Here is a 21597-nt window from a genome sequence, read left to right as displayed (position 1 = left end):
TCTGGGATAGATGAGAACATGCATGTTTTGCATTGTACCACCAGGCATAAAGCTGTGAAGAGCAAACTTCAACAGTACCTGCCTTCGTGGGAACCTGAAAAGGTTGTTTGAGGCCAAGGGATCCATGATTTAAGGAGAAATGTTTTGTGGGTGTATTTCTGAGCCAGCTACAGGCTAGAGAAGAGTTACCAGTCAACCAAACCAAGATTCAATTCCTCTAGCCCCCTTTCAAGACCCTCTACATCTCATTCCTTCCTCTTCATTCTAATCTGACCACCTTGCTGCTCCTCTGTCCTCGGGCCTCTTGAATGTGGCTTGCAGGCTTCCTCCAGTCCTTGAACACACAGTGATCACATTGAATACCTTTCCTCCTCTGTAAAAATTCTTACCTCATCCTTCCTTTTCTCTTTATCTCCTTCTGTGTTCTTTGAGCTTTATACCAGGAGTATGCCTTAATTTATCACTTTTATAAAACCTAAAATTTAATCAGAGTAATAGGTAAAATTTTCACAAATGAAATAGTTTCTTAAATAAGTGGTATTTGACACGATAATCAAGGCACCCCAAAAAAGTGACTAAACCTGGGCTTCCCTGGTGGCGCAGTGGTTAAGAATCTGCCTGCCAGGGCTTCCCTGATGGCGCAGTGGTTGAACGTCCGCCTGCCGATGCAGGGGACACGGGTTCGTGCCCCGGTCCGGGAAGATCCCACATGCCGTGGAGCGGCTAGGCCCGTGAGCCATGGCCGCTGAGCCTAAGCGTCCGGAGCCTGTGTTACGCAATGGGAGAGGCCCCAACAGTGAGAGGCCCGCATACTGCAAAAAAAAAAAAAAAAAAAAAAAAGAATCTGCCTGCCAATGCAGGGGACATGGGTTCCATCCCTGGTCCGGGAAGATCCCACGTGCCACGGAGCAACGAAGCCCATGCGCCACAACTACTGAGCCTGTGAGCCACAACTACTGAAGCCCGTGCGCCTAGAGCCCGTGCTATGCAACAAGAGAAGCCACCGCAATGAGAAGCCCATGCACTGCAATGAAGAGTAGCCCCCGCGCAGCAAGGAAGACCCAACACAACCAATAAATAAATAAATAACTTTAAAAAAAGTGACTAGGGCTTCCCTGGTGGCGCAGTGGTTGAGAGTCCGCCTGCCGATGCAGGGGACACGGGTTCGTGCCCCGGTCCGGGAAGATCCCACATGCTGCGGAGCAGCTGGGCCCGTGAGCCATGGCCACTGAGCCTGCGCGTCCGGAGCCTGTGCTCCGCAATGGGAGAGGCCACAACAGTGAGAGGCCTGCGTACCGCAAAAAACAAAACAAAACAAAAAAAGTGACTAAACCTATTCAATAGAGAGCAATACTTTGTATTCAAAGTCAATTTTGTAAGAAAAGAAATGTGTCCTGTCTTCTCTAGTAAGATCAGAGAATAGAGACACCCAGTAAGGGGGTCCACAGCACTCTTTTCCTCTCATTTTCAGGCTGGCCCGAGTTCCTCTTCATCTTGCTTTTCTTTTTGTTTACCTTACCTGGGTTCTCGTGTCCCAGCGCTGGGTTTGCCAGTGATGCCCACAGGACGATAAGCCTGGTTGGTGGGCTACCCCAGAACTAAAGAGAATGCTGGTGCCTGGATGTATAGAACCACTAAAGCAGGAAGTCATGCCTTTTGCATGGTGCCACCATACCTCCTGGAAGGATGGACTCCTACAAGATGCCCCAGGTCATCCAGCAAGATGTATCCCTATGTGAGCTGCTGTTAGGTTACAGAAGGCCTGAAGTTCATCCAATGCCATAGCATGGATAATTATATCTGTAAGCATGTGAGAAGTGCCTTGAGTTAAACATAAGTGTAGATCACCACCTCCGAGCAATTCCTCTGATGAATGTTGGGAGGTGGACCAACACTTCCAAGTCCTTCCTTCGTCTTTAAAGCCCAGGAGGCTCCCCATTCACCAGCCTGACCCCAGAAGTGCCCGATGACAACAACACTCCAAAGTAAAACAGATCACTGAATAGTTATACTTTTAGTTTAAAATTCATATAAAATCAGAGGAAATGCCTGGAACAAAACCCAAGACACATGAATCCCAGACCACTGCTCTATAAATTACCCTCTCAAATGATTATCTCCTTTACCTTAAAAATTAATTCCCTGCCAAATGGGATACTCATATATCCCCAGAGGCCATAGGGATGGGTAGACCCCTATAGAAAGCAACAGGATAATACTGAATAGGGTCAATTTAAATATTCACAGCATTGGGTCCAGTAAATCAACTTCTGGAGAATGTATCGTCTAGAAATAACTCAGCAAAAGAAAACAGCTCTGTGCATGCATATGATCACTAAAGCATCACCCACAGCAAGGGGAGACGAGATCCAAATGAGCAAACTGTGATCTGTCAGCTGAAGCACACTTCAGTCATCACTGGAAATTATAACCATGAAGATATTATACAACATGGAAAACCATTTATGGAGCAGGATTTGGTTTTTTCAAAAAAGGCAGAATTGTATATCTATGGTATACATTTATTTTCCAAAATGTTAAGTGTCAACCAAGAGAGGAAAAAGGAGGATACAAAATAATTAACATGAATGATGTACGGTGGTAAGTTTATGGCTGATTTTGCCGTTGCTGTTCTTTCATGTTACCATCATGTGAATGAGCCTTTCTGCCATTTACAAAGGAGGAAAAATCAATTCTGTGCCAACCCAGACAAACAGGGACATAAGTACGGGTGGAAAAGTTTCCAGCTCCTTCTCCAGAAAGCTGTGTGGCCTTCACCTGCAAGGTGACCTCTCCCCCAGATGCTAGGACAAAGAAGAGGCACCTGTGAGCGACAAAGGCGGCGTTGCCTAGGTTTCCCACAGCAGCGCGGCCTCCCCGTGACGTCCTCCTAATGGGAGCTTTTGTTCCGCTGCGGGGAGGGACCTCATTAGAAGGTGTCTGCGCTAAAGGGGAATGTATTTTCAGGACAAGAGGTCTCATCATTCCCAGCATTAGCGACAGAACGGAGACAAGGTAAGCAGCAAATTTGCCATCACCCTGGCGCTCCTTGCCTGGAAATTAAAATCCGCCGGCTGGGGAGGTCGACCCAGCACCCAGCTGGGGCTAGGGCGAGGCCCGCGGGCTGGAGTCCCGCCCCCAGGGAGGCTGCGGCTGGAGCCTGGCGGCAGGACGGCATCGTGCAGTTTTTCCAAGACGAGGCCCCCTGTCACCTTTTGGTGTTCTCAATGTCACCCACGCAAAGGCATCACAAATCTGCATCACAAACCCGCTGCAAATGGCTGGTACTTAATTACAGGATGCGGGGGGAGCACAATCCTGGCGGGTGCGGGGTGGGGCGGGGTGGAGGAGAGCGAGAGGAGAGTGACGCCCAGCTACAGCACACATCCCTTCTCAGGTCTTTTTCTCAACCATATTTAAAACAGAAATCTCTAAAGCGGCTACGCAGAACTGCAAAGGAACTGAGGATAAAGAAGCAAATTTTACATTTGCAGAGCAGATTCCTACCCCAGCTTCGAGGTAAGGATCAAACGGTCCCCCTGCCTGAGGTTTCCCAGGACACCACTGGATGTGCTTTCTCTCTCTTTTTAACTCCATCAAGGTTGTGCTTCCTCTTCTCTTCGGACACTCATAGCACACTACTTTTTTTTTCACTTGCTTCCGCCCATTGAATTAATTATATACACGGTTATTGATGGCAGGGATCTTGTCTTACTTATCACAGGAAGTCCACAGTGCTTAGCACTGACGTTAGCATACAATAAGCCCTCAATATGCCAAACTGGAACCAAAATTAATAAATGCAAAAACAATCAGAATGCTAGCATCTAAATGTTAGAGCAGCACTGTCATACAGAAATATATTGCCAATAGAAATATAATGCCAGGACTTCCCTGGCGGTCCAGTGGTTAAGACTCCTCGCTTCCAATGCAGGGGGCGGGGTTCGATCCCTCCTCAGGGAACTAAGATCCCACATGCCGCATGCCACCACCAAAGAATAAGAAGAAAAAAAAAAAAAGATATATGTATATATATGTATGTATATACATAATGTCAGACAAAAATGCAAGCCACACATGTAACTTTAAATTTTCTAGTAGTCACATTTTAAAAAGTGAAAAGAAATGGGGGGAATTTATTTCATCAATGTTATTTAACCCGATACATCCAAAATGTTATCATTTCAACATGTAATGAATACCAAAAGAATTAATGAATAAATTAATATTTTTACATTCCTTTTTTTTTTTTTTTTTTTTGGTACAGAGCCTTTGAAAGCCAGTTTACATTTTACGTCTCCTGCACACCCCAATTTGGACAATCACACTGCAAGTGCCTAATAGTCACATGAGGCTGGTGGCTACCATTTTGGACAGCATAGTATTACAGTGAAGCTCCAAAAAGTCCGCAGTGCAGAAAAACACCTCTTTATAAAGGGAAACATTTTTCATAGTAATAAAGAACTCATTTAAAGTTTTACATTAACCTATATGTTACCTCTTTATATTTGTTTTTAATAGAACGAAGGAAGTGAGTATTAGATAGGTGTATATTTTCCCCTTTACAAACTTGTTTAGATAAATGTCTAGATCAGAAAATATTGTTTAAAATACATCCTCCACAGGGAACTATATTCAATATCCTGTGATAAACCATATGGAAAAGAATATAAAAAAGAATGTCTATATATGGATAACTGAATCACTTGGCTGTACAGCAGAAATTAACACAACATTGTAAATCAACTATACTTCAAAAAAAATCCTCAAGCCAGTCTTTTCCAAGAGGCATATTCATTAAGGAAAATTTAACAACACACATGAGCAAGCAAGTGTTACTCTAGGATACAGTACTTCAGGTGGGTTTTTTTTTCCCACTTGTTTGAGCAGATAATTAGTAGGCTGTGCTGTGTAGTAATTATTACTGAAGAGCTAAACACTTCTCTTCTAAAGTCTACTTTCACAAATATTAGATAAACAAACTATTAGTAGTTTGAAGACGGTTTCGATGCTATCGTGATGACATTAGTACCAGGGGCCCTGGAATGCCAGAAGCCTCCCCTAACAGTCAGCCCCCTTCTCCCCCGGGCGGGCGAGTTTGCTCTACACGGGAACAGGGATACAGCAGGTGTCCAAGCACCACCTGGGTAGGGCACTAGCACCCATTATCCCAATATCAAAATTGGCCAAGGCTTGGGCAAGGAGGCTTGTGTGGTCTTCCTGTTTTCTTCACCTCACCACCCCACCGTCCCACAGCCCAGCCTGTTCTGAACCTTAAGACCAGCTCACAGGGGCCCGAATCTGTGGGCCCAGACGAACTTATCCACTCAGCAGTGGATGATGCTGAGATGGAAAAAACAGCCAGCCCCCGGGAGCCAGCCCAGGAAGCCAGACCCTGCAGGGGTCAGCTTACCACAGAGGCCAGATAGAGGAAGGAACTGACCACCTCCCAAGGGATCCTGCCCACCAGTAACCAGGACCAAGAGAGGTTTGGACACTGACCAATCAGATTGGCATTTGTTCCTCTCTGTGGAGCAAGAGGTGCCATGAAAGAGGAGCAGAAGTCCGTTCCCCCAAGGCTACCCCAAGTTTCTGATGTCAGACGGAGCTGTTGTCTAGCCAGGTTCCCAGATGAACATCAGTAATCTCTGTGGAGTGAGGTACCCGACCATTCATTCAGTAAAAAACTATGATACAACCTCCTCGGAGAACTGAAGCAGGCTGTTCTTCATTTCCCCTTGAGAACAAATGAGACCTGGGAGTGGGGAGACGGCTCTGTGAGAGAGCCTGGGAAGAGTCCCTGAGATTTGCTAGCCCAGAATTGTGTGACCAAGCTCTTCAAACAAAATGCTCCTAAAATAACATTACTGACCAGCAGCTCTCATGACCATACTCTGCAGTCAAAGAAGTTAAAGCATCAATCATGTGGGATTTGGTTTTTATTTGCACTTTTTTTCTAACCTCAACTCCCTTCCAAAGTTTCTTTTTTTTTTTAATGAGAAAATGCATAAAAAGAGAACCACAAACCTTTTTCCTTAAAGTATTATGTTGCACTGAATTCTCTTCTCACCTTCTCACCTGCATGTTTTCCCTTCAGCTCTGTGGATTTATTTTCCAGTATTCAATTCACACCAAGGATGAGTATGCACTGACTGAAAAGATAATAAATACTAACACACCAAGACACACCTAAAAGAACTGCTCTAAATGTAGTTGGTGCCGATTTTATAAGGGTGGGTACTGAGCTTAGAAGACAAATGAGTGACATGTCCTGCTTTGCTGACATTCATGCAAGCCAACCAAAGCAAGGGGCGATGCAGCAGTGAGGGAAGCTATAAAACATGTAGCTCTTTAAAGAGCTTTTGTGGGTGATACTGCAATGCTGGCATTGGTTTATTAAAAAGGATAACTAGGACATAACTACTGTTAAGGGAGATGCGCTGGAAATCTCGATTAGCCCTGATTGCTCTGTGTGTGTTTCTACTGCCACACGTGACTCTATAGCAAAAGCCTCCCTCCCTCTTGTTTCAAGGTTGGTACGTATGAGCATTTCTTTTCCTCCACACTTGTAATCAATAGTACCCAGTATTCTGATTTGAGCAAACCAACTGTAGAAGAAACTTATACGGCAATGGGAGGAATTTGTCTGGGTATTTGACAGTAAGGAATTGTGCACATGTTAGCTGTGATAATGTTATTGTGGTCTTAAGAGTCCTGATCTTGTAGAGATATCTGTTAAAGTTTAGGGATACAGTAATGTGAGACATGAGTTCACTTTAAAATAATTGAGTGATTTGGGGAGATAAGGTTAGGGGTGTATAGAAAAAATAAGATTAGCCCATTTGTTGATGATAGCTAAAACTGGTTGACAGATTCACTGGGGTATATTTTGATATTCTTTCCACTTTGGTGTATGCTTGAAATTTTATATAAGTTTTTTTTAAGAGTACCTAGTAATCAAAGGAAAAGGAAAAAAAAAAAAAGCTCTTTCTAGGGCTTTTTTGGGAGGGCTATTATATCCCTTCTCAACTTACCATTGCCTGGAAGATATCACAGGCCATTCACTGTTAGCTCCAAGAAGAAAGGACACATCCATCCTAGTTTTCTTTAAGACTACAATCTTGACCTCTATCTCTCGCTGTCTCAAGAGACAGATTTAGCTTTTGATCACCTCCAAGAAACAACATCCTTTAGGATATTGAAACTGACAAGAGACAGCCTACAAAATCCTATGGTTTACATTAAAAATCTGAAGACATTGCCATGTTCTGGATCTATGGGTTAACAGTGCATGACGAAGCACATGCTCTTGGTAAGAATTTAATTTAGCTGAGATATGAAAGGATGTCTTATGAGACAAATTGGCACCAACCCCATGGAGTTTGCCATGGGGCAAAGAAGTGAGAATATAAAACAGAAGACAATTCACCATCTCTAAATTGCTCCCCCTCAAAAACTGTGGATACCTTAAAATCATCTATATCCTTTTACCCAGCAATCCCAATTCTAGGAACATATTCTAACAAAAAATTGGGCAAGAGCATAAAGAGATGCGTACACTGATGTTTATCACACCTTTGTTTATAACTGAAAAATAAAACAGAAAAAAACCAAATGTCCATCGTAGAAAATGGTTAGAGTACTGATTAGACACATATGGAATTATATACAACCTTTAAAAATGCTGATGTCTGAGGTATACCGTTAAGTAAAATGCTGGGTTTCAAAACAGATTTATAAAGTCATATCTTCATTTTAAAACAAAGTATGTTTCCTATAGAATAGGAAAGAGCTGGAATAAACAATAAGATGTTAACAATGATGTTTTCTGGTTCATAAAATTAAAAGTGATTTTTACCTTCTCCTTCATGTTTTTCTGCATGGTCTGAGGTTTTTTCAGTGAGCATATATCAGGACGCCTGAAAAAGCTATTTCTTTTAAGAAAACAACAACAAAACCATGAAGATATCCAAAGCAGGAAAGAAGTTACCAGAGCTAGACAGAGGTCAAAGGTAAAAATCCAAGCAAATAACCCCAGGCTCGGACATCTGACAGCCAGGCGGGTCAGCATTCTTTCACTTCTTTCAAAAGACATCTTGTACTGAGCAACTACTCTATTCCAGCTACTAATCCAGAACTTGCAGATGGAAACGAATGGCACACACTTCCTGCCCTCCAAGGGGTTTAGTCTAATTGGGGGAAAGGACACTTATACCCAAATAAATGAAATGCAGTAGTGGGGGAAGTCTGACAGGAGTCCTGCGTGGTACAAGGGGTGCAGGGAAGAAGCATCTAACCTGGCCAGGGTGGCGGGGTGGAGGGGGAGAGGAGCTGGTCAAAAAAGCGTTCAGAAAAGGCACCATGGGATGAGATTCTAAAGGCAAGTGGATGTTGCCATGCAGGTACACTTTGAGGACGGTCATCCCAGGCATGTGGCATGTGGGCAGCTGTGGCAGCGAAGGGAAGACACTGAGAAGCCTAATATTTTAGGGGAACAGAAGCCCAGATGTAACATGGGGTCGGGGGTGAGGTTAGGAAGGTAGGTAGGCCCGGGGATGGAGGTCTCAAATGCCCCCACTGAAGCATCTGGGTTCCAAATGAGCAAGACTCTCTCCCTTTTTTTTTTGGCCGTGCCACGTGGCATGCAGGATCTTAGTTCCCCAACCAGGGACTGAACCCTGCAGTGGAAGCGTGGAGTCTTAACCGCTGGACCACCAGGGAAGTCCCAAGACTCTCTCCTTGATCAAACTTTAGTCAGGCTCCTCTGAGCCCTCTTCTCAACTGGGCCTTGACCTTGGACTTCCATGTCTGTCCCTGCAGAGTCCAATTTGAGCAAGACTCCTGCTAAGGCAGTTTAGAGAGAATCCCCCCCACCATCAGTAACTAATCACCCTCGATACCACAATACTTGTATCTTAAAATGTTGATATCTGGCCTGCCTGCAGCAAGAATCCTATTAGGTCAGTTCAGCAAGAATCCCCCTTACCTTTCGTGTCCCCTCTTAGTGACTGTCCATCCACCTACCCCCCCACCAACCTGCTCCACTTGTACTTGAAATTGAGCCTGATTTCTCTTCCCTATTGCAGTACTATCGACCCCCTACTTCAATAGTCTTCCCTACTATCTTTACAAGTGTGAGAATAATTTTTTCTTTAACACAGCCTGAAGGTACCAGGGCACCTGTGAAGGGTCTAGGGCTTTCCCCAGATTAGTCAGTCTGACAAGTGTGCAGAGAAATAACCATCGTGGGTCTTATAACAGTGTACATTTTCTGAACCAGGCACTGTACTTGGCAATCTACACACATTAGCTCATGTAACTGTCACAAGGTGGAGAGTGTTATTATCCCCATTTCACAGGCCAGGAAACTGAAACAGCGTGGTGTAGCAATTTGTCCAAGTTCTTAAAGCTAAGAAGTCGCAGAGCTGGGAAATGATGGTCCTGGGCTATGTGCCTCACGTCCAAGTTTGGTGCTGGGGATAGTAAGATGAATCTAAAACTCTATTTTCTCCCAAGCTCTGCAATATTTGCAGATAGCCACAAACTCAACATCTCTCTTCCTACTAAAAGGAACTTGGTTGATGTGCAGCAAATGGGTTAAGGGAGGAGCTTTCTCAGCCACAAAAATAGGACTCTATGGAAAACCTGAGAGAAATCAGGTGAAATTGGATCTGTCAGGGAGCTTTTTTTTTTTTTTTAACTCAAGAGAAACCATTAGGGAGGATGTAGTTTTGTTTTTTCTTGTGTAACAAGTAGACACGGGTGAGAAACCTGAGGCCGGTACTAAAGAGAACCCAAGGGTGGGGGAGGTTTCCTATTCTGAAGGGAGGAGAAAAGCCAAGGATGCACAACACTGTCATTAAACAGGGGAGTTAGGCCAGACAAGCACAGGTGGAAGCAGAGGGAAATCCCCAGTGATGCCCAAGTTATTTAAGGAAATGCAGAAATTGGCATTTAGGGAGACTTGATTCCAGGCAGGGAACAGGGGAAGACAGAACTGTCAATCAAGATACACTTACTAAGCAACAAGAAAATGACAGAAAAGGGGACAAAGACGCAAAAAAACAGCTCCTGCTTCTCAGAAGCTTGCAATTTACATGAGGAGGATATACACGCGCATGCGCGTGCACACACCTATGAGTGATCATTGCAGAAAATAGGAACAGCTGATATAGTCTATGAGTAAATGGAACCTGAGCTCTGCCTTCCAACGGTTAGGAATTCCACAGGTAAGAGGAAAAGAGTGGCTATTCCAAGCAGGAGAATGGGGTGAACCAGTCCCTAGGAAATGAGGATGCAAGAAGGGCTTTCAGGGGCTAGCCAGAGTTAAGGGCAGTAATTTTGGGGGGCAAGACTAATTCTGAAAATGAGGAAAATTAAAAGGGGAATAGGAAACATGGGAGATAATTAGCATTTATTGAGCATTTTCTCTGTGCTAGACCCTGTTTTGACCACTTCATTTCATCCCAACGACCCTGTGAGATAAGTAATTATCTCCACCTTAAATCTGACCAAACTGAGGCCCAGGAAAGCTAAGCAACTTGAAAAAGGCCCCACAGAGAGCTAGTGAATCCACACTCCGTTCTGACCCTTCCCACTGCCTCTACCAACCCCAGTCATTTACATAGCATCGACTGTGTGCTCACCACCAACATGAGTGGCCTCCAGTGACACATGCCAGATTATAGCTACTCTCCTGTGTTCACTCATTCCAGGGATTCAGAGGGTAGGTTTACAGGAAACCACTAAGTCATCTAAACATGTAACATCTCATGTAAACATCTCTGAACTTAGGGCACAAGAGAATGAAGGACTGATATATCTTGACACTACTAAACACTACTGTTAGTATTCACTAGACACAGTGACTGAATACATTCTTTAAAAGTCTGGCTTAAAACGTTACCGCTTTTAGGTGGGAACACAAAATGGTACAACCACTTTGGAAAACTGGCAATTTCTTAGAGTTAAACATATAGTTGCAATATGATCTATTGTAGTAATCCCGCTCCTGGGTGTTTACCCAAGAGAAATAAAAAATTTATACTCACACAAGAACCTATAATCAAAGGTTTATAACAGCTTTTTTCATAATCATGCCAGATTGGAAACAACACAAATGTCCTTCAACAGGTGAATGGATAAACAAACTGTGACAAACTTGTATAAAGGAATACCACTAAGCAATAAAAAGGAATGAACTATTGATATATGCAACAACAACCTAAACCTCAAAGGACCCAAGCTCAAAAAGATACTTAAATTTATGATTCCATTTTTATATATACAATTTGGAAAAGGGAAAAATTATACAGAGGAAGAACAGATAAATGGTTGCCAGGGGTTAAGAGAGGGGAGAAGGTTTGATTACAGAGTGGGGGGCATGAGGACTTTTTTTTTTTTTTGGAGTGATGAAATTGCTTTGTATCTTTTTTTTTTGCTTTGTATCTTGAGTATGGTATGTGGAGGCAGAATAATGGCTCAAAAGATGTCCACACTAATCCCTGGAATCTGTGAATATGTGAAAGTTACAGGATAAAAGGAACTTTGCAGATGGAATTAAGATTGCTAATCAGCTGCCCTTATATCAGGGAGATTATCCCAGATTATCTGACTGGGCTCACTGTAACCAAGTGGGCCCTGAAAAGTGAAAGAGGGAGGCAGAGGAGTCAGTGAGAGAGACAAGCCATGGAAGAAGAGGCAGGAGAAATTGGAGGCATGAGAGGGAATCAACCCACTGCTGGCTCCTAAGGTAGAGGAAGGGGGCCATGTGGCCAGGACCTGCGAGTGGCCTCTAGAAGCTAAGAACAGCCCAGGCTGACAGGCAGCAAGGGGATGGGGACCTCAGTCCTACAACCATAAGGAACAGAATTCTGCCAACAACCTGAATGAGCAAAGAAATGAATTTCCTCCCAGACCCTCCAGAAAAGAACATGGCCCTGCCAACACCTTGGTCTTGACCTTGTGAGACTCTAAACAGAGAAACCAGCTGACTTGATGGACTTCTGATTGTTGACTGAAAAAAAAAAAAGCACAATCTAAAAGCTGAGAAACATGTTTTATTTAGGGCATTTACTGAGGACTATAGCCCGGGATGACAGCCTCTCAGATAGCTCTGAGGGACTGTTCCAAAGAAGTAAGGGTGGAGTCAGGATATACAGGAGTTTTTGCACGGTGGTGGGGTGGCACAAAACAAAACAAAACTATGTAGTGGAACATCAAAAGATTACTGCTAATCACAACAGACATCTCAAGTTAATGATTTTAGTGCTTTTCTATGTATGGGAAGATGAAAGAGTCTGGGCTAAGGAAAACATTCCTTTGATATGCATCTTAACTATCTAGGGCCAGTATTCTGTTTTTCTATGTCCTGAATTCCCCTCAGGGTGCACCATCAATGGCAGGCGACATCCTTTGTCCACATGACCTATGGAAGCTGTGTAATAATAAACTTGTATCATTTTAAGCCTTTAAATTTGTTGTAATTTGTTACAGCAGCAACAGAAAACTAATACAGCATAGCTACACAACTCTATGTATTTTTCACACCCCTATAATAGAACTATACACCAAAAAGAGTGACTTTACTCTGTATAAATTTTAAAAGAAAATACTCTTGCTTTAAAAGACCATTGCTATGGACAAAAAGAAAAGTTCTAGCCATATTTCTTCACATCTTCAGCCCATAATCTCCACAAAGATAACTCAGGCTTGGAATTTGGTCTCTGTCCTGGCCCCTGCCTTCCCTGCCCATCCACTGTCCAGAACTAATCTAAGCTCCTACAGCCTGAGGCCACTTTCCACCTGAAGGCCAGCTCAGGGTTTATAGCTAATATTTTGCTTTGGCTTTCAAACAAGTCAAAACTTACATTGCCCCAAGGAAAGCACCCATGGTTAACAACACCTGCTTTCCCAGGATTGCAAACAAGAGGAAAGCCCAAAACTGAAGGGTATAAGTCCATTTCAAAGAACCTCACTGAGAACTCTCTAAGACAGAGTTCCATCAATACAGATGCATCAAAACCAATAGACAGAGCTCAAAGTAATGGTTGACTCACGCGGAATTTTAGCAGCTAATGGAGGAGTATTCTGAGAAATGCTGTAAATCCAATATTTTTCTTTGAAGAATTAATGTGGAGTCCCTAGCCCTGCCCTCCACTTCTAGCTCACCATGAGTGTCATTAGCACTCCTAATTTTTAACAAAGCTGGATACAGTTCTTTCCCAATTTTCTTATAACATTTAAGTGTATTATATGCTCTCTTACCAGGCCTGCTCAAAGGAATAGCATATCTCTTTAAACTTATTTTTTAACTACCCCCGACAGCCTACAGTCAATTAAAAGTCCATGAAATCAGTTAAATACATCAGAGTTAAGATTTCTAGACTCAACAAAGAGATCAATAAATATTTATTAAGTGCCTTCTATGGGCAAAGCCCTGGGAAGTACAAAGAAGCAAAACATGGATGGGCCTTGTCTCTACACATGCCTTACAATGTCATTAAACATATGACCAAAATTAATAATAATCTAAGGCAAAAAAATCAGGAGATCATATACAAAATAAATGCTACAAGAGTTCATAGTGGGAAGAGACTGTGGCTGGAGCAGTCAGGGAAAGAAAGCTCTGCACAGGATCCGGGGGAAAAAAAAAAGCAAGAATGGTAGAGATAATCCCTCCTAGACAGGACATTTCTTAAAAAAGAAAAATCTAGGGACTCCACCTGCAAAATCTCCCTCTTAGCATACATCTCCATAAGAAATGAACAAGACTTTAAAGGAAATAAAATCACCCCAGCTTCAAAAACAAATTGAATGTCTGGGATTCTGAATTTGGACTCACAGATAACTGCACAGAAATTCATTCTTCACTCATCTCTCTTGGGAGTGAAGGTGACATTTCTGGATGGCTCTGGGCTTCTTTGGTCATCCCCACAATCTCTGTCCCTGCAAGCAAGGAAGGGAATGCCCACCTAAGGCAGTTTCCACCTGCAACTGAGCCATGTGGGATGGTTCCTAGTGAACTGACTTGGGAGCCATTCTACTTGGTGTACAAAGTGGGATACAGGCTGCCAGAACTGTCACTTCCTTTAGTTACACATTATTAATTAGGAATGGGAAGGGTCCGAGCACATGCCAACAGAAGTCCCAGCACCCTTCAGCATCTGGCAGTCTTCTGTTCTGTACCACACTCACTGAAAGATATGTAAAACAGTGTTTATAGCAGCTCCATCCATAAGAGCCCCAAAGTGGAAACTATCCAAACAGTTACTACCAAACAGTTACTAGATAAAGAAATTGTGGTATATTCATATAATGAGATACTACAGAACAATGAGGATGAACAAACTGCAGCTACGCACCGCAACATGGATGAATTTGACAAGAGTAATGTTGAGCGCAAGAACTCACACAGAAGTGAACATACTGTATGGTTTTATGAAGATAAAGCTTAAAAAAAAAACTAAATTAAACTAATCTATGGCATTAGAAGTCAGAATAGTAGTTACCCTGAGGCAGAGGGAGTCAGTGACTGGGAGGGACACTAGGGAGAATTCTACAGTCCTGAAAATGTCTGTTTCTTAGTCTAAGAGGTGGTTACGAGGGAGTGTTTATAAAAAAAAAAAAAATCATCAGGCTGTACACTTATGAAAACACTTTTCTATATGAATGCTTTATTTCAAAGAAAAATTTATCTTAAAGAAAACTGAAAACTCTCTGCTGTATTAAAGGATTATAGTAAGGAACTTCCCTGGTAGCGCAGTGGTTAAGCATCCGCCTGCCAATGCAGGGAACATGGGTTTGAACCCTGGTCCGGGAAGATCCCACATGCCACTGAGCAACAAAGCCCGTGCGCCACAACTACTGAAGCCCGCGTGGCTAGAGCCCGTGCTCCGCAACAAGAGAAGCCACCGCAATGAGAAGCCCGCGCACCACAACGAAGAGTAGTCCCTGCTCGCCACAACCAGAGAAAGCCTGTGTGCAGCAACGAAGACCCAATGCAGCCAAAGATAAATAAATAAATAAATAAATTTTAAAAAAAGGATTATAGTAAGAATATCAAAAATGTTAATTTACAGTTGAAGAGCTACATGTGTATTCACATCGACAATCTTTTGTTTAATATGCTTATTTTATATGGTGACTTTGTTTTTACTTTATTCACTCAATAACATGAATATGTACATGGGAATTAAATATATACTCATAGTAGTGTCAAAGTGAAAGAGGAATAAGATTAAGGATCTCTGCCTTGCACACAGATCAAAGGGATGATTTATCACTCCACTTCATTAGTCCTGGTATATCACCCTTAGAAGATGGAGGAAGAGGAGGAAGAGGAAGGAAAAGGAGAAGGAGGAAAAAGGGAAGAAACAACTTCAGCTTTTCTTTAAAACCTCTGAAAAACTAGGGTCATCAGCCCATGTTCTAGGGCTACACAATTACTTGTTAAAAAATTGTTACAAGACAAGGGGCAGGGACTAGATGTCCCCAGTAACTCCCACTCTATCTAAACCATAGCGTGGCTCAGGAAATAGCAAATCAGACTATAGGCTGACCCTAGCTTAGAGGTGTATCCCAACACCTCTGCCCCATGTGCCCCATGTACCGGCCATAGATATGTCACTATCCCATGTCTGCCATTAAGTATAGAATCTTCCTCCTCATCAATAACTGTAGCATACATCTTTTCTTCAGTTTAACACTAAGCAGATAGAACACCCCTCTTTCCTGCCCTCTTAGGTCAGCTCTCAGGGTGAACGACCATCCCCGTAGCACTTGGAGGTCACGGTTTTCTGATGGCTGTGAAAACTGGGAGGAGAGAAGAGGGCGTCAAGAGGAGCTGCCTTCCTAAGGGAGGTACAAGATGAAGCCCTGAGGCCAGAGCCTTGCCTCTGTTTCCCTCGCGCGGAGAGCGCCTGTCTTCCAGTTCAGCCAGCACCTGCCAGTGCCCAGGTCCCTTACCAGGGACTGCGGCACAACCTTGGCCAAGATGCTGGGACTGCTTGGGCCGGCAAATATCGGCCTCTGGTGCTTAAGAAAGGCCGGGCTGACTCGGGCAGAGACCCTAAGTAAATTGTCACCTGTCAATCACTTGACCTAAATACACCAGCCACTGGGGGAAATAGGAGGGAGGGGGTTAGTCGGAGCATGCTCAGTAAACGGGATGACATCACTTAATCAATGCTGAGGCCGGGAAGGCTGCATCAGCAGCCTCGAGCAGGCTGCCAGCAACGTGTCAGCAGGGATCGGGAGGCTCCCATTAACTCGGTCCCTCCCCACGCGACTCGCATACAAAGAGGGCACTATCAGCTACACACGCTGGGGACAGCAGAGGGGGAAGGGCGGTGGAGCAGGGGGAGGCTGGCTTGTTTTATTTGACATATTCCTTTAAGAACTAAAACCCAGTGGTATTCCCTCCCCCCACCAGCAGCCCCGCTGCAGAAATAGAGCCAAGCCTGCGGAGGTGAGGGAAGGGGGGAGGGGTAACGTGGGAAGGGAGACCAAGAGGGAGGGGGACCCCAGCCACACAAAGTAACTTCTTTGGGCACAGAGGCTATTTGGTCGCGCTCCGGACCCCCGGCCCCACAGACGTGGGCGCACAGCCTTCTCTCCACCCAGCGTGAAGCACACCCGAGGGTCTGCGGACACCAGGTGGGGGTCGCCCTATTGCGGAAGGGTCAGAACCGAGGTCCAAGCCAGGGCAGCCTGGGTTGAGAGGAAGTAGGAGACACCAAGGCCACCAGTATTCCCCCATCCCCCGCCTTCCGCGTGCAGAGCAAGGAGGAACGCCGCGGGGAGCCAATTCTGCACAGCTGTGGGAGCTCCGCGCCGAGGCTAGGATTTTTCCAGTACCTTTTTTCTTTCACCAAGCTCGTGAGAAGAGGCAAAGTGTTCGATAAATTGAACCAATGCCTGGAATCATTTGTGGGTTACACGTGGGCTTGAGGGTAACCTGAACACACTACCCACGCGGTGTGGCCAGGGCGGGGAACAATGGGCCCACTCGGGCCCGCACCCCAATAACAATGGCGGCGCCGAACCCTTCCTCGCCCCCCACCCCGACCCCCGCCGCCTGGGGCCCGCCCCATGGTCCCCAGTCGACCCTCCACCGGCCCAGGGGGGAACTACGGGGGGGAAGGGGACTTCTCGTCAAGTCCACCCTAGAGGGCAGCCCCGAGGGGATGTCCGAAGGGGTAGCCCGAGCATCTCTGCCTGATCTGGGGCGTCGGGGCTGCGGCGCGAAGCAGCAGGGGAGGCCAGACTTCCCAGCCACTTACCCCGATCACCACGGTCTCATCGCCTTTAAATTTGGGGATGAATTTGTCCCCGCGGAGAATCTCAGCTTCGTTGAGTGGCCGGAACCTGCACATCACTTTGATGCTGCATTCGGCTGGATCCGCCATCTCTGCCGGCGGCAGAGGGAAGGGGCGCGGGGATGGGCGGGGGGGACGGGGTTCCGCACAACTAGGGAGGTGGTCGAGAACCGCACCGCCCGCAACGAGGCCGCCTCCCGCAGCCTCCGACGAAGCTTCTCAGCAGGTCATCGCGAACTCGGCGGGCTGGGCAGCTCTGGCCGCTCCGAGACCCGGTAGGTGAGCAGTCTATCAACCTTTGGCCCGTCCGGCTGCACACCTGCCTTTCCTGGCCTTGCCCTGGCCCTGCGCTGCGTCCCGGGCCCACCTGCCCAGGACCACGCGGCGGGCGGACGAGGCGATGCGCAGGGAGCAAGCCTCTCCCGGCTCAGACCTCCCGGGCTCCTGCGAGCTCAGCCATCCTGCATCAGCACCAGCGCGCTCCGGCGCCTCCCCACCCCGCCCCTTCGCCCCGCCCTCCCTCTCCGTCCGCCCCGGGACGGTGACGTCACTGCGGAGATCCGCCCCGCCCTCGCCCAGGCTCCAAGAGCGAAGCGTCCTGGGACTTGTAGTCGTTGCACCTGCGGGTGGAAGGACAAGGATACTTGGAGTTGGCTTTCGGAGACAACGTTGGTGCCCCGGGTGACACCTCCGAGAGCCTGCAGGTCTTGGCTGGCTGCCCAAGCCAATACAGGATGGATGTCACATCCAGTGTTCCCGGTTAAAATCTCTATAAATAACCAGGTCTATATCATCTCTTTACATCGTTTCATGATCCCAAAGGAAAATCCCCTCTTAAGACAATGTCCAACCAAACAGTTATGAAGCATATTCTCTGTGCTCAACAGTTTTTAAGCGTCGTGAGGAAATCGGAGGGAGGGGGGCAATGAGATTTGCATGAATATTTGAAGTCAGTAACTCCTGAAAATGCCTGTACATAGATAGCAGTTCATACATATTTTGGGTCAGGGACTCCTTTAATATCTGATGAAAGTCAGGGACCTCTTCCATAACAAAAACAAAGACAAATAAACCTGTACACACCCACAGATTTTTCATGCTATTTGAGAGGGATTGGAGACAGCTGAAGCCTGTCTGTGACTCCCAGGTTAAGAGCCTCTTAATTACTACTAATTATTGTACAGTTTACAGAACCTCTGCCAAATGCCTACTTATAACCCTGTAGAATGAACAGAATATATACAGGATCAAGTCCAAAGTACTTTGCAAAATATATCCAGGTCCCGTGATCAGATTCTGTCTACTTATTAGCCTCATCTCTTTCCACTTCTTGTCTTGATGTTTACACTCTGACAAACACCAAACTACTTGCAGCTTCCTCCGTTTAAATTCACCTCTTGCTCTGCTTGCTTCTGGTATTTTGTTTAAGCATTTACTCTCCCAGAGTCAAGCATTCATGCCTATTAGTAAGTATGTATATTAGGGCTCTTACCATGGAAAGTGATAGAAATCCACCTGGAGCCACTGAGTTAAAGGAGGGAGGGTGGGAGGGAGATTCAAGAGGGAGGGGATGTGGGGATATATGTATGCATATGGTTGATTCACTCTGTTGTACAACAGAAGCTAACACAGTATTGTGAAGCAACTATACTCCAATAAAGATGAATTAAAAAAGAAAAAATAAATAAACAAACAGAAAAAAAGAAGAAGACAGATTGATCTGGCTTATTAAAGGAATGATGAAAAACCAAGCCAGGGAACAGGCAGACTACCAAGGCTCTCTCTCTACCACTGGTCCCTGTTCTCTCTTTTTATTGGCCTTACTCTCCCTCTAGATCATCCCTTCAACATGTCAAGAAACCCAGCTGCCAACAGCCCCTGCGTTCATTCTTCAATTTCTACCATTAGATAAGGATAGATGTTTGTTCAGAGATTTGGTTTGAAAACCCCTAGGGCAAGTCTGTGATTGGCCTGGGCTTCGGTTGGTGTCTACCTCTAGACAACTCGATCAGAGTCAAGGACTTTGTGAGATCCTGCAGGAATCTCACGGTCGGAAGCTACACGAAAGAAGAGGGACATCAGTCCCAGAAGAAGAGCATTTTGCAGGGCTGGCAGAACAATTAGATGTCCACTCTCCCTTTCCAGTGCTATCTTTTCCTCTAAGACTCAGCTCAGCCCTCCCTCCTTAGGAAGGAGCCCTAAGTGAGCCCTCCCTCCTTAGGAAGCTTTCCCTGACTCACTAAACACTGACAGAGAGTAGGTGGTCCTCCTTGTTGTCTCATTATTTCCTGTGTCCACCTCTGTCACTGCAATTCCACAGGCAATGATATCTGCCTCCTCTTTATGTCTCTAGCATTTAGCACATAATAAACAGCACAGATGTAGGACGCATGGCAAGGTATTTAATTTCCTTAAGACTCAGTTTCTCATCTCTATCATTGGAGTAATGATACCATCTCATAGAGTTTTTGAGGGAATTAGAAGAAATAATACTTTTAAAGCACCTAGCATGCTGCCTGACACATGTATGATATAAACCTCTGAAAGTTAGATATGATGATGATGATGATGATGATGAAGTTATGAACAAATGAGTGTAAAACAAGTAATTTACTCAGTTAATTTTAGGAACACATCTGTTGATTAAATGCAGGTGTACCTGGGAATAGAGGTTCTCCACCTAGCTGAGAAGACACACCTACTGAAATAAACTTTTGTCAGCTATTGTGAGCAGTACCAATTTTACTTCCTGTCCTCAGATACAGTGAAAGTAGGTTTTAAAAGGCCCAAATGCTACATGTTCACCTATTTTCACCTTAGTAGTTCTCTGGCTCAGACACCCACAATCTTCAGTTGTCAACTTCACAATATACTGGAGAGGGCAGTCCAATCCCCAGTTTCCCTGAGCCCACCAGAGGATGCCTAGAAGCTCACACACACTGGTTTGTCTGAAAAGGTCAGAACATGGATAACCTGGGGTGGTGAGAGAGAACTGACTGTGTGTCCCTGGGTTCACTCTTCATTTATTCATCCACCTATCCATCCATCAACTACTGATTGAACAAATGACATTTGCTGTCACTATATACATTTAGGTTTATTAAGTGAACTCAAGGGGACTATGGTCCCCCACTTGAGGGGAAATTGCAAAATAAGTCATCACCCTCAGGCAACTTAGAAACAAGTCAGTACTGAGGTACAATGCTCAGTGGTGCTGAGAAGGCTTAATCAAGGAGAGGGATTAGGTAGGATTTTAAAAAATTAAAAAGAAACACCAAAGCACAGACAACAAAAGAGAAAATAGATAAACTGAACAATATCAAAGTGATAAACTTTTATGCATCAAACAATACTATCCACAGAGTAAAAAGGCAACTCACAGGATGGGAGAAAATATTTTCAAATCATATATCTGATAAGAGATTGATATCCAGAATATATAAAGAACTCCTACGAATCAACTATATTTTAAACTATGATTTAAAAATGGGCAAAGGACCTGAAAAGAACTTTCTTTGAAAACGATGCACAAATGGCCAATAAGCACATGAAAAGATGCTCAACACAACAGGGAGATCAGCTCGGTGCTTTGTGACCGCCTGGAGGGGTGGGATAGGGAGGGTGGGAGGGAGGGAGGCGCAATAGGGAAGGGATGTGGGAACAGATGTGTATGTATGACTGATTCACTTTGTTATAAAGCAGAAACTAATAAAAAATAAATAAATAAATAAATAAATAAATAAATAAATAAATAAAAGATGCTCAACATCACTCATCATTAGGGAAATGCAAATCACAATGAGAGGGGACTTCCCTGGTGGCGCAGTGGTTAAGACTCCGCCTGCCAATGCAGGGGACACGGGTTCGAGCCCTGGTTCGGGAAGATCCCACATGCCGCGGAGCAACTAAGCCCGTGCACCACAACTACTGAGCCTGCACTCTAGAGCCCACAGGCCACAACTACTGAGCCCATGCGCTACAACTACTGAAGCCCGTGCACCTAGAGCCCGTGTGCCGCAATGAGAGAAGCCACAGCATTGAGAAGCCTGTGCATCGCAATGAAGAGTAGCCCCCGATCGCCACAACTAGAGAAAGCCCACACGCAGCAACGAAAACCCAACACTGCCAAAAATAAATAAATAATAAAATAAATAAATTTTTAAAAAACCACAATGAGATACCACTTCATACCCATTAGGAAGGCTTTTATCATAAAAAAGAAAATAAGTGTTCAGGAAGATATGGAAAAATTGAAACTATTGTACACTGTTGGTTGAAA

At 44.8% G+C, this 21597-nt stretch overlaps 1 protein-coding gene across 1 annotated transcript in view; it reads right to left on the bottom strand.

Annotated features, from left to right (window-relative positions):
- KIF5C (kinesin family member 5C) overlaps positions 1–17408 on the bottom strand; it is a gene marked incomplete at its 5' end in the record, with an annotated part of 177576 nt that extends 160168 nt beyond the window's left edge. The window contains one exon of the mRNA XM_079710017.1: positions 17283–17408. Coding sequence (XP_079566143.1) covers positions 17283–17408 — 126 coding nt within the window. The remainder of the gene's footprint in view (positions 1–17282) is intronic.
- Positions 17409–21597: the final 4189 nt, after the last annotated feature.

The sequence above is a fragment of the Hyperoodon ampullatus genome, assembly GCF_949752795.1.
Source record: "Hyperoodon ampullatus genome assembly, chromosome: 8".
Lineage (NCBI taxonomy): Eukaryota > Metazoa > Chordata > Mammalia > Artiodactyla > Ziphiidae > Hyperoodon > Hyperoodon ampullatus.
This window is presented reverse-complemented; position numbering and strand designations above follow the sequence as displayed.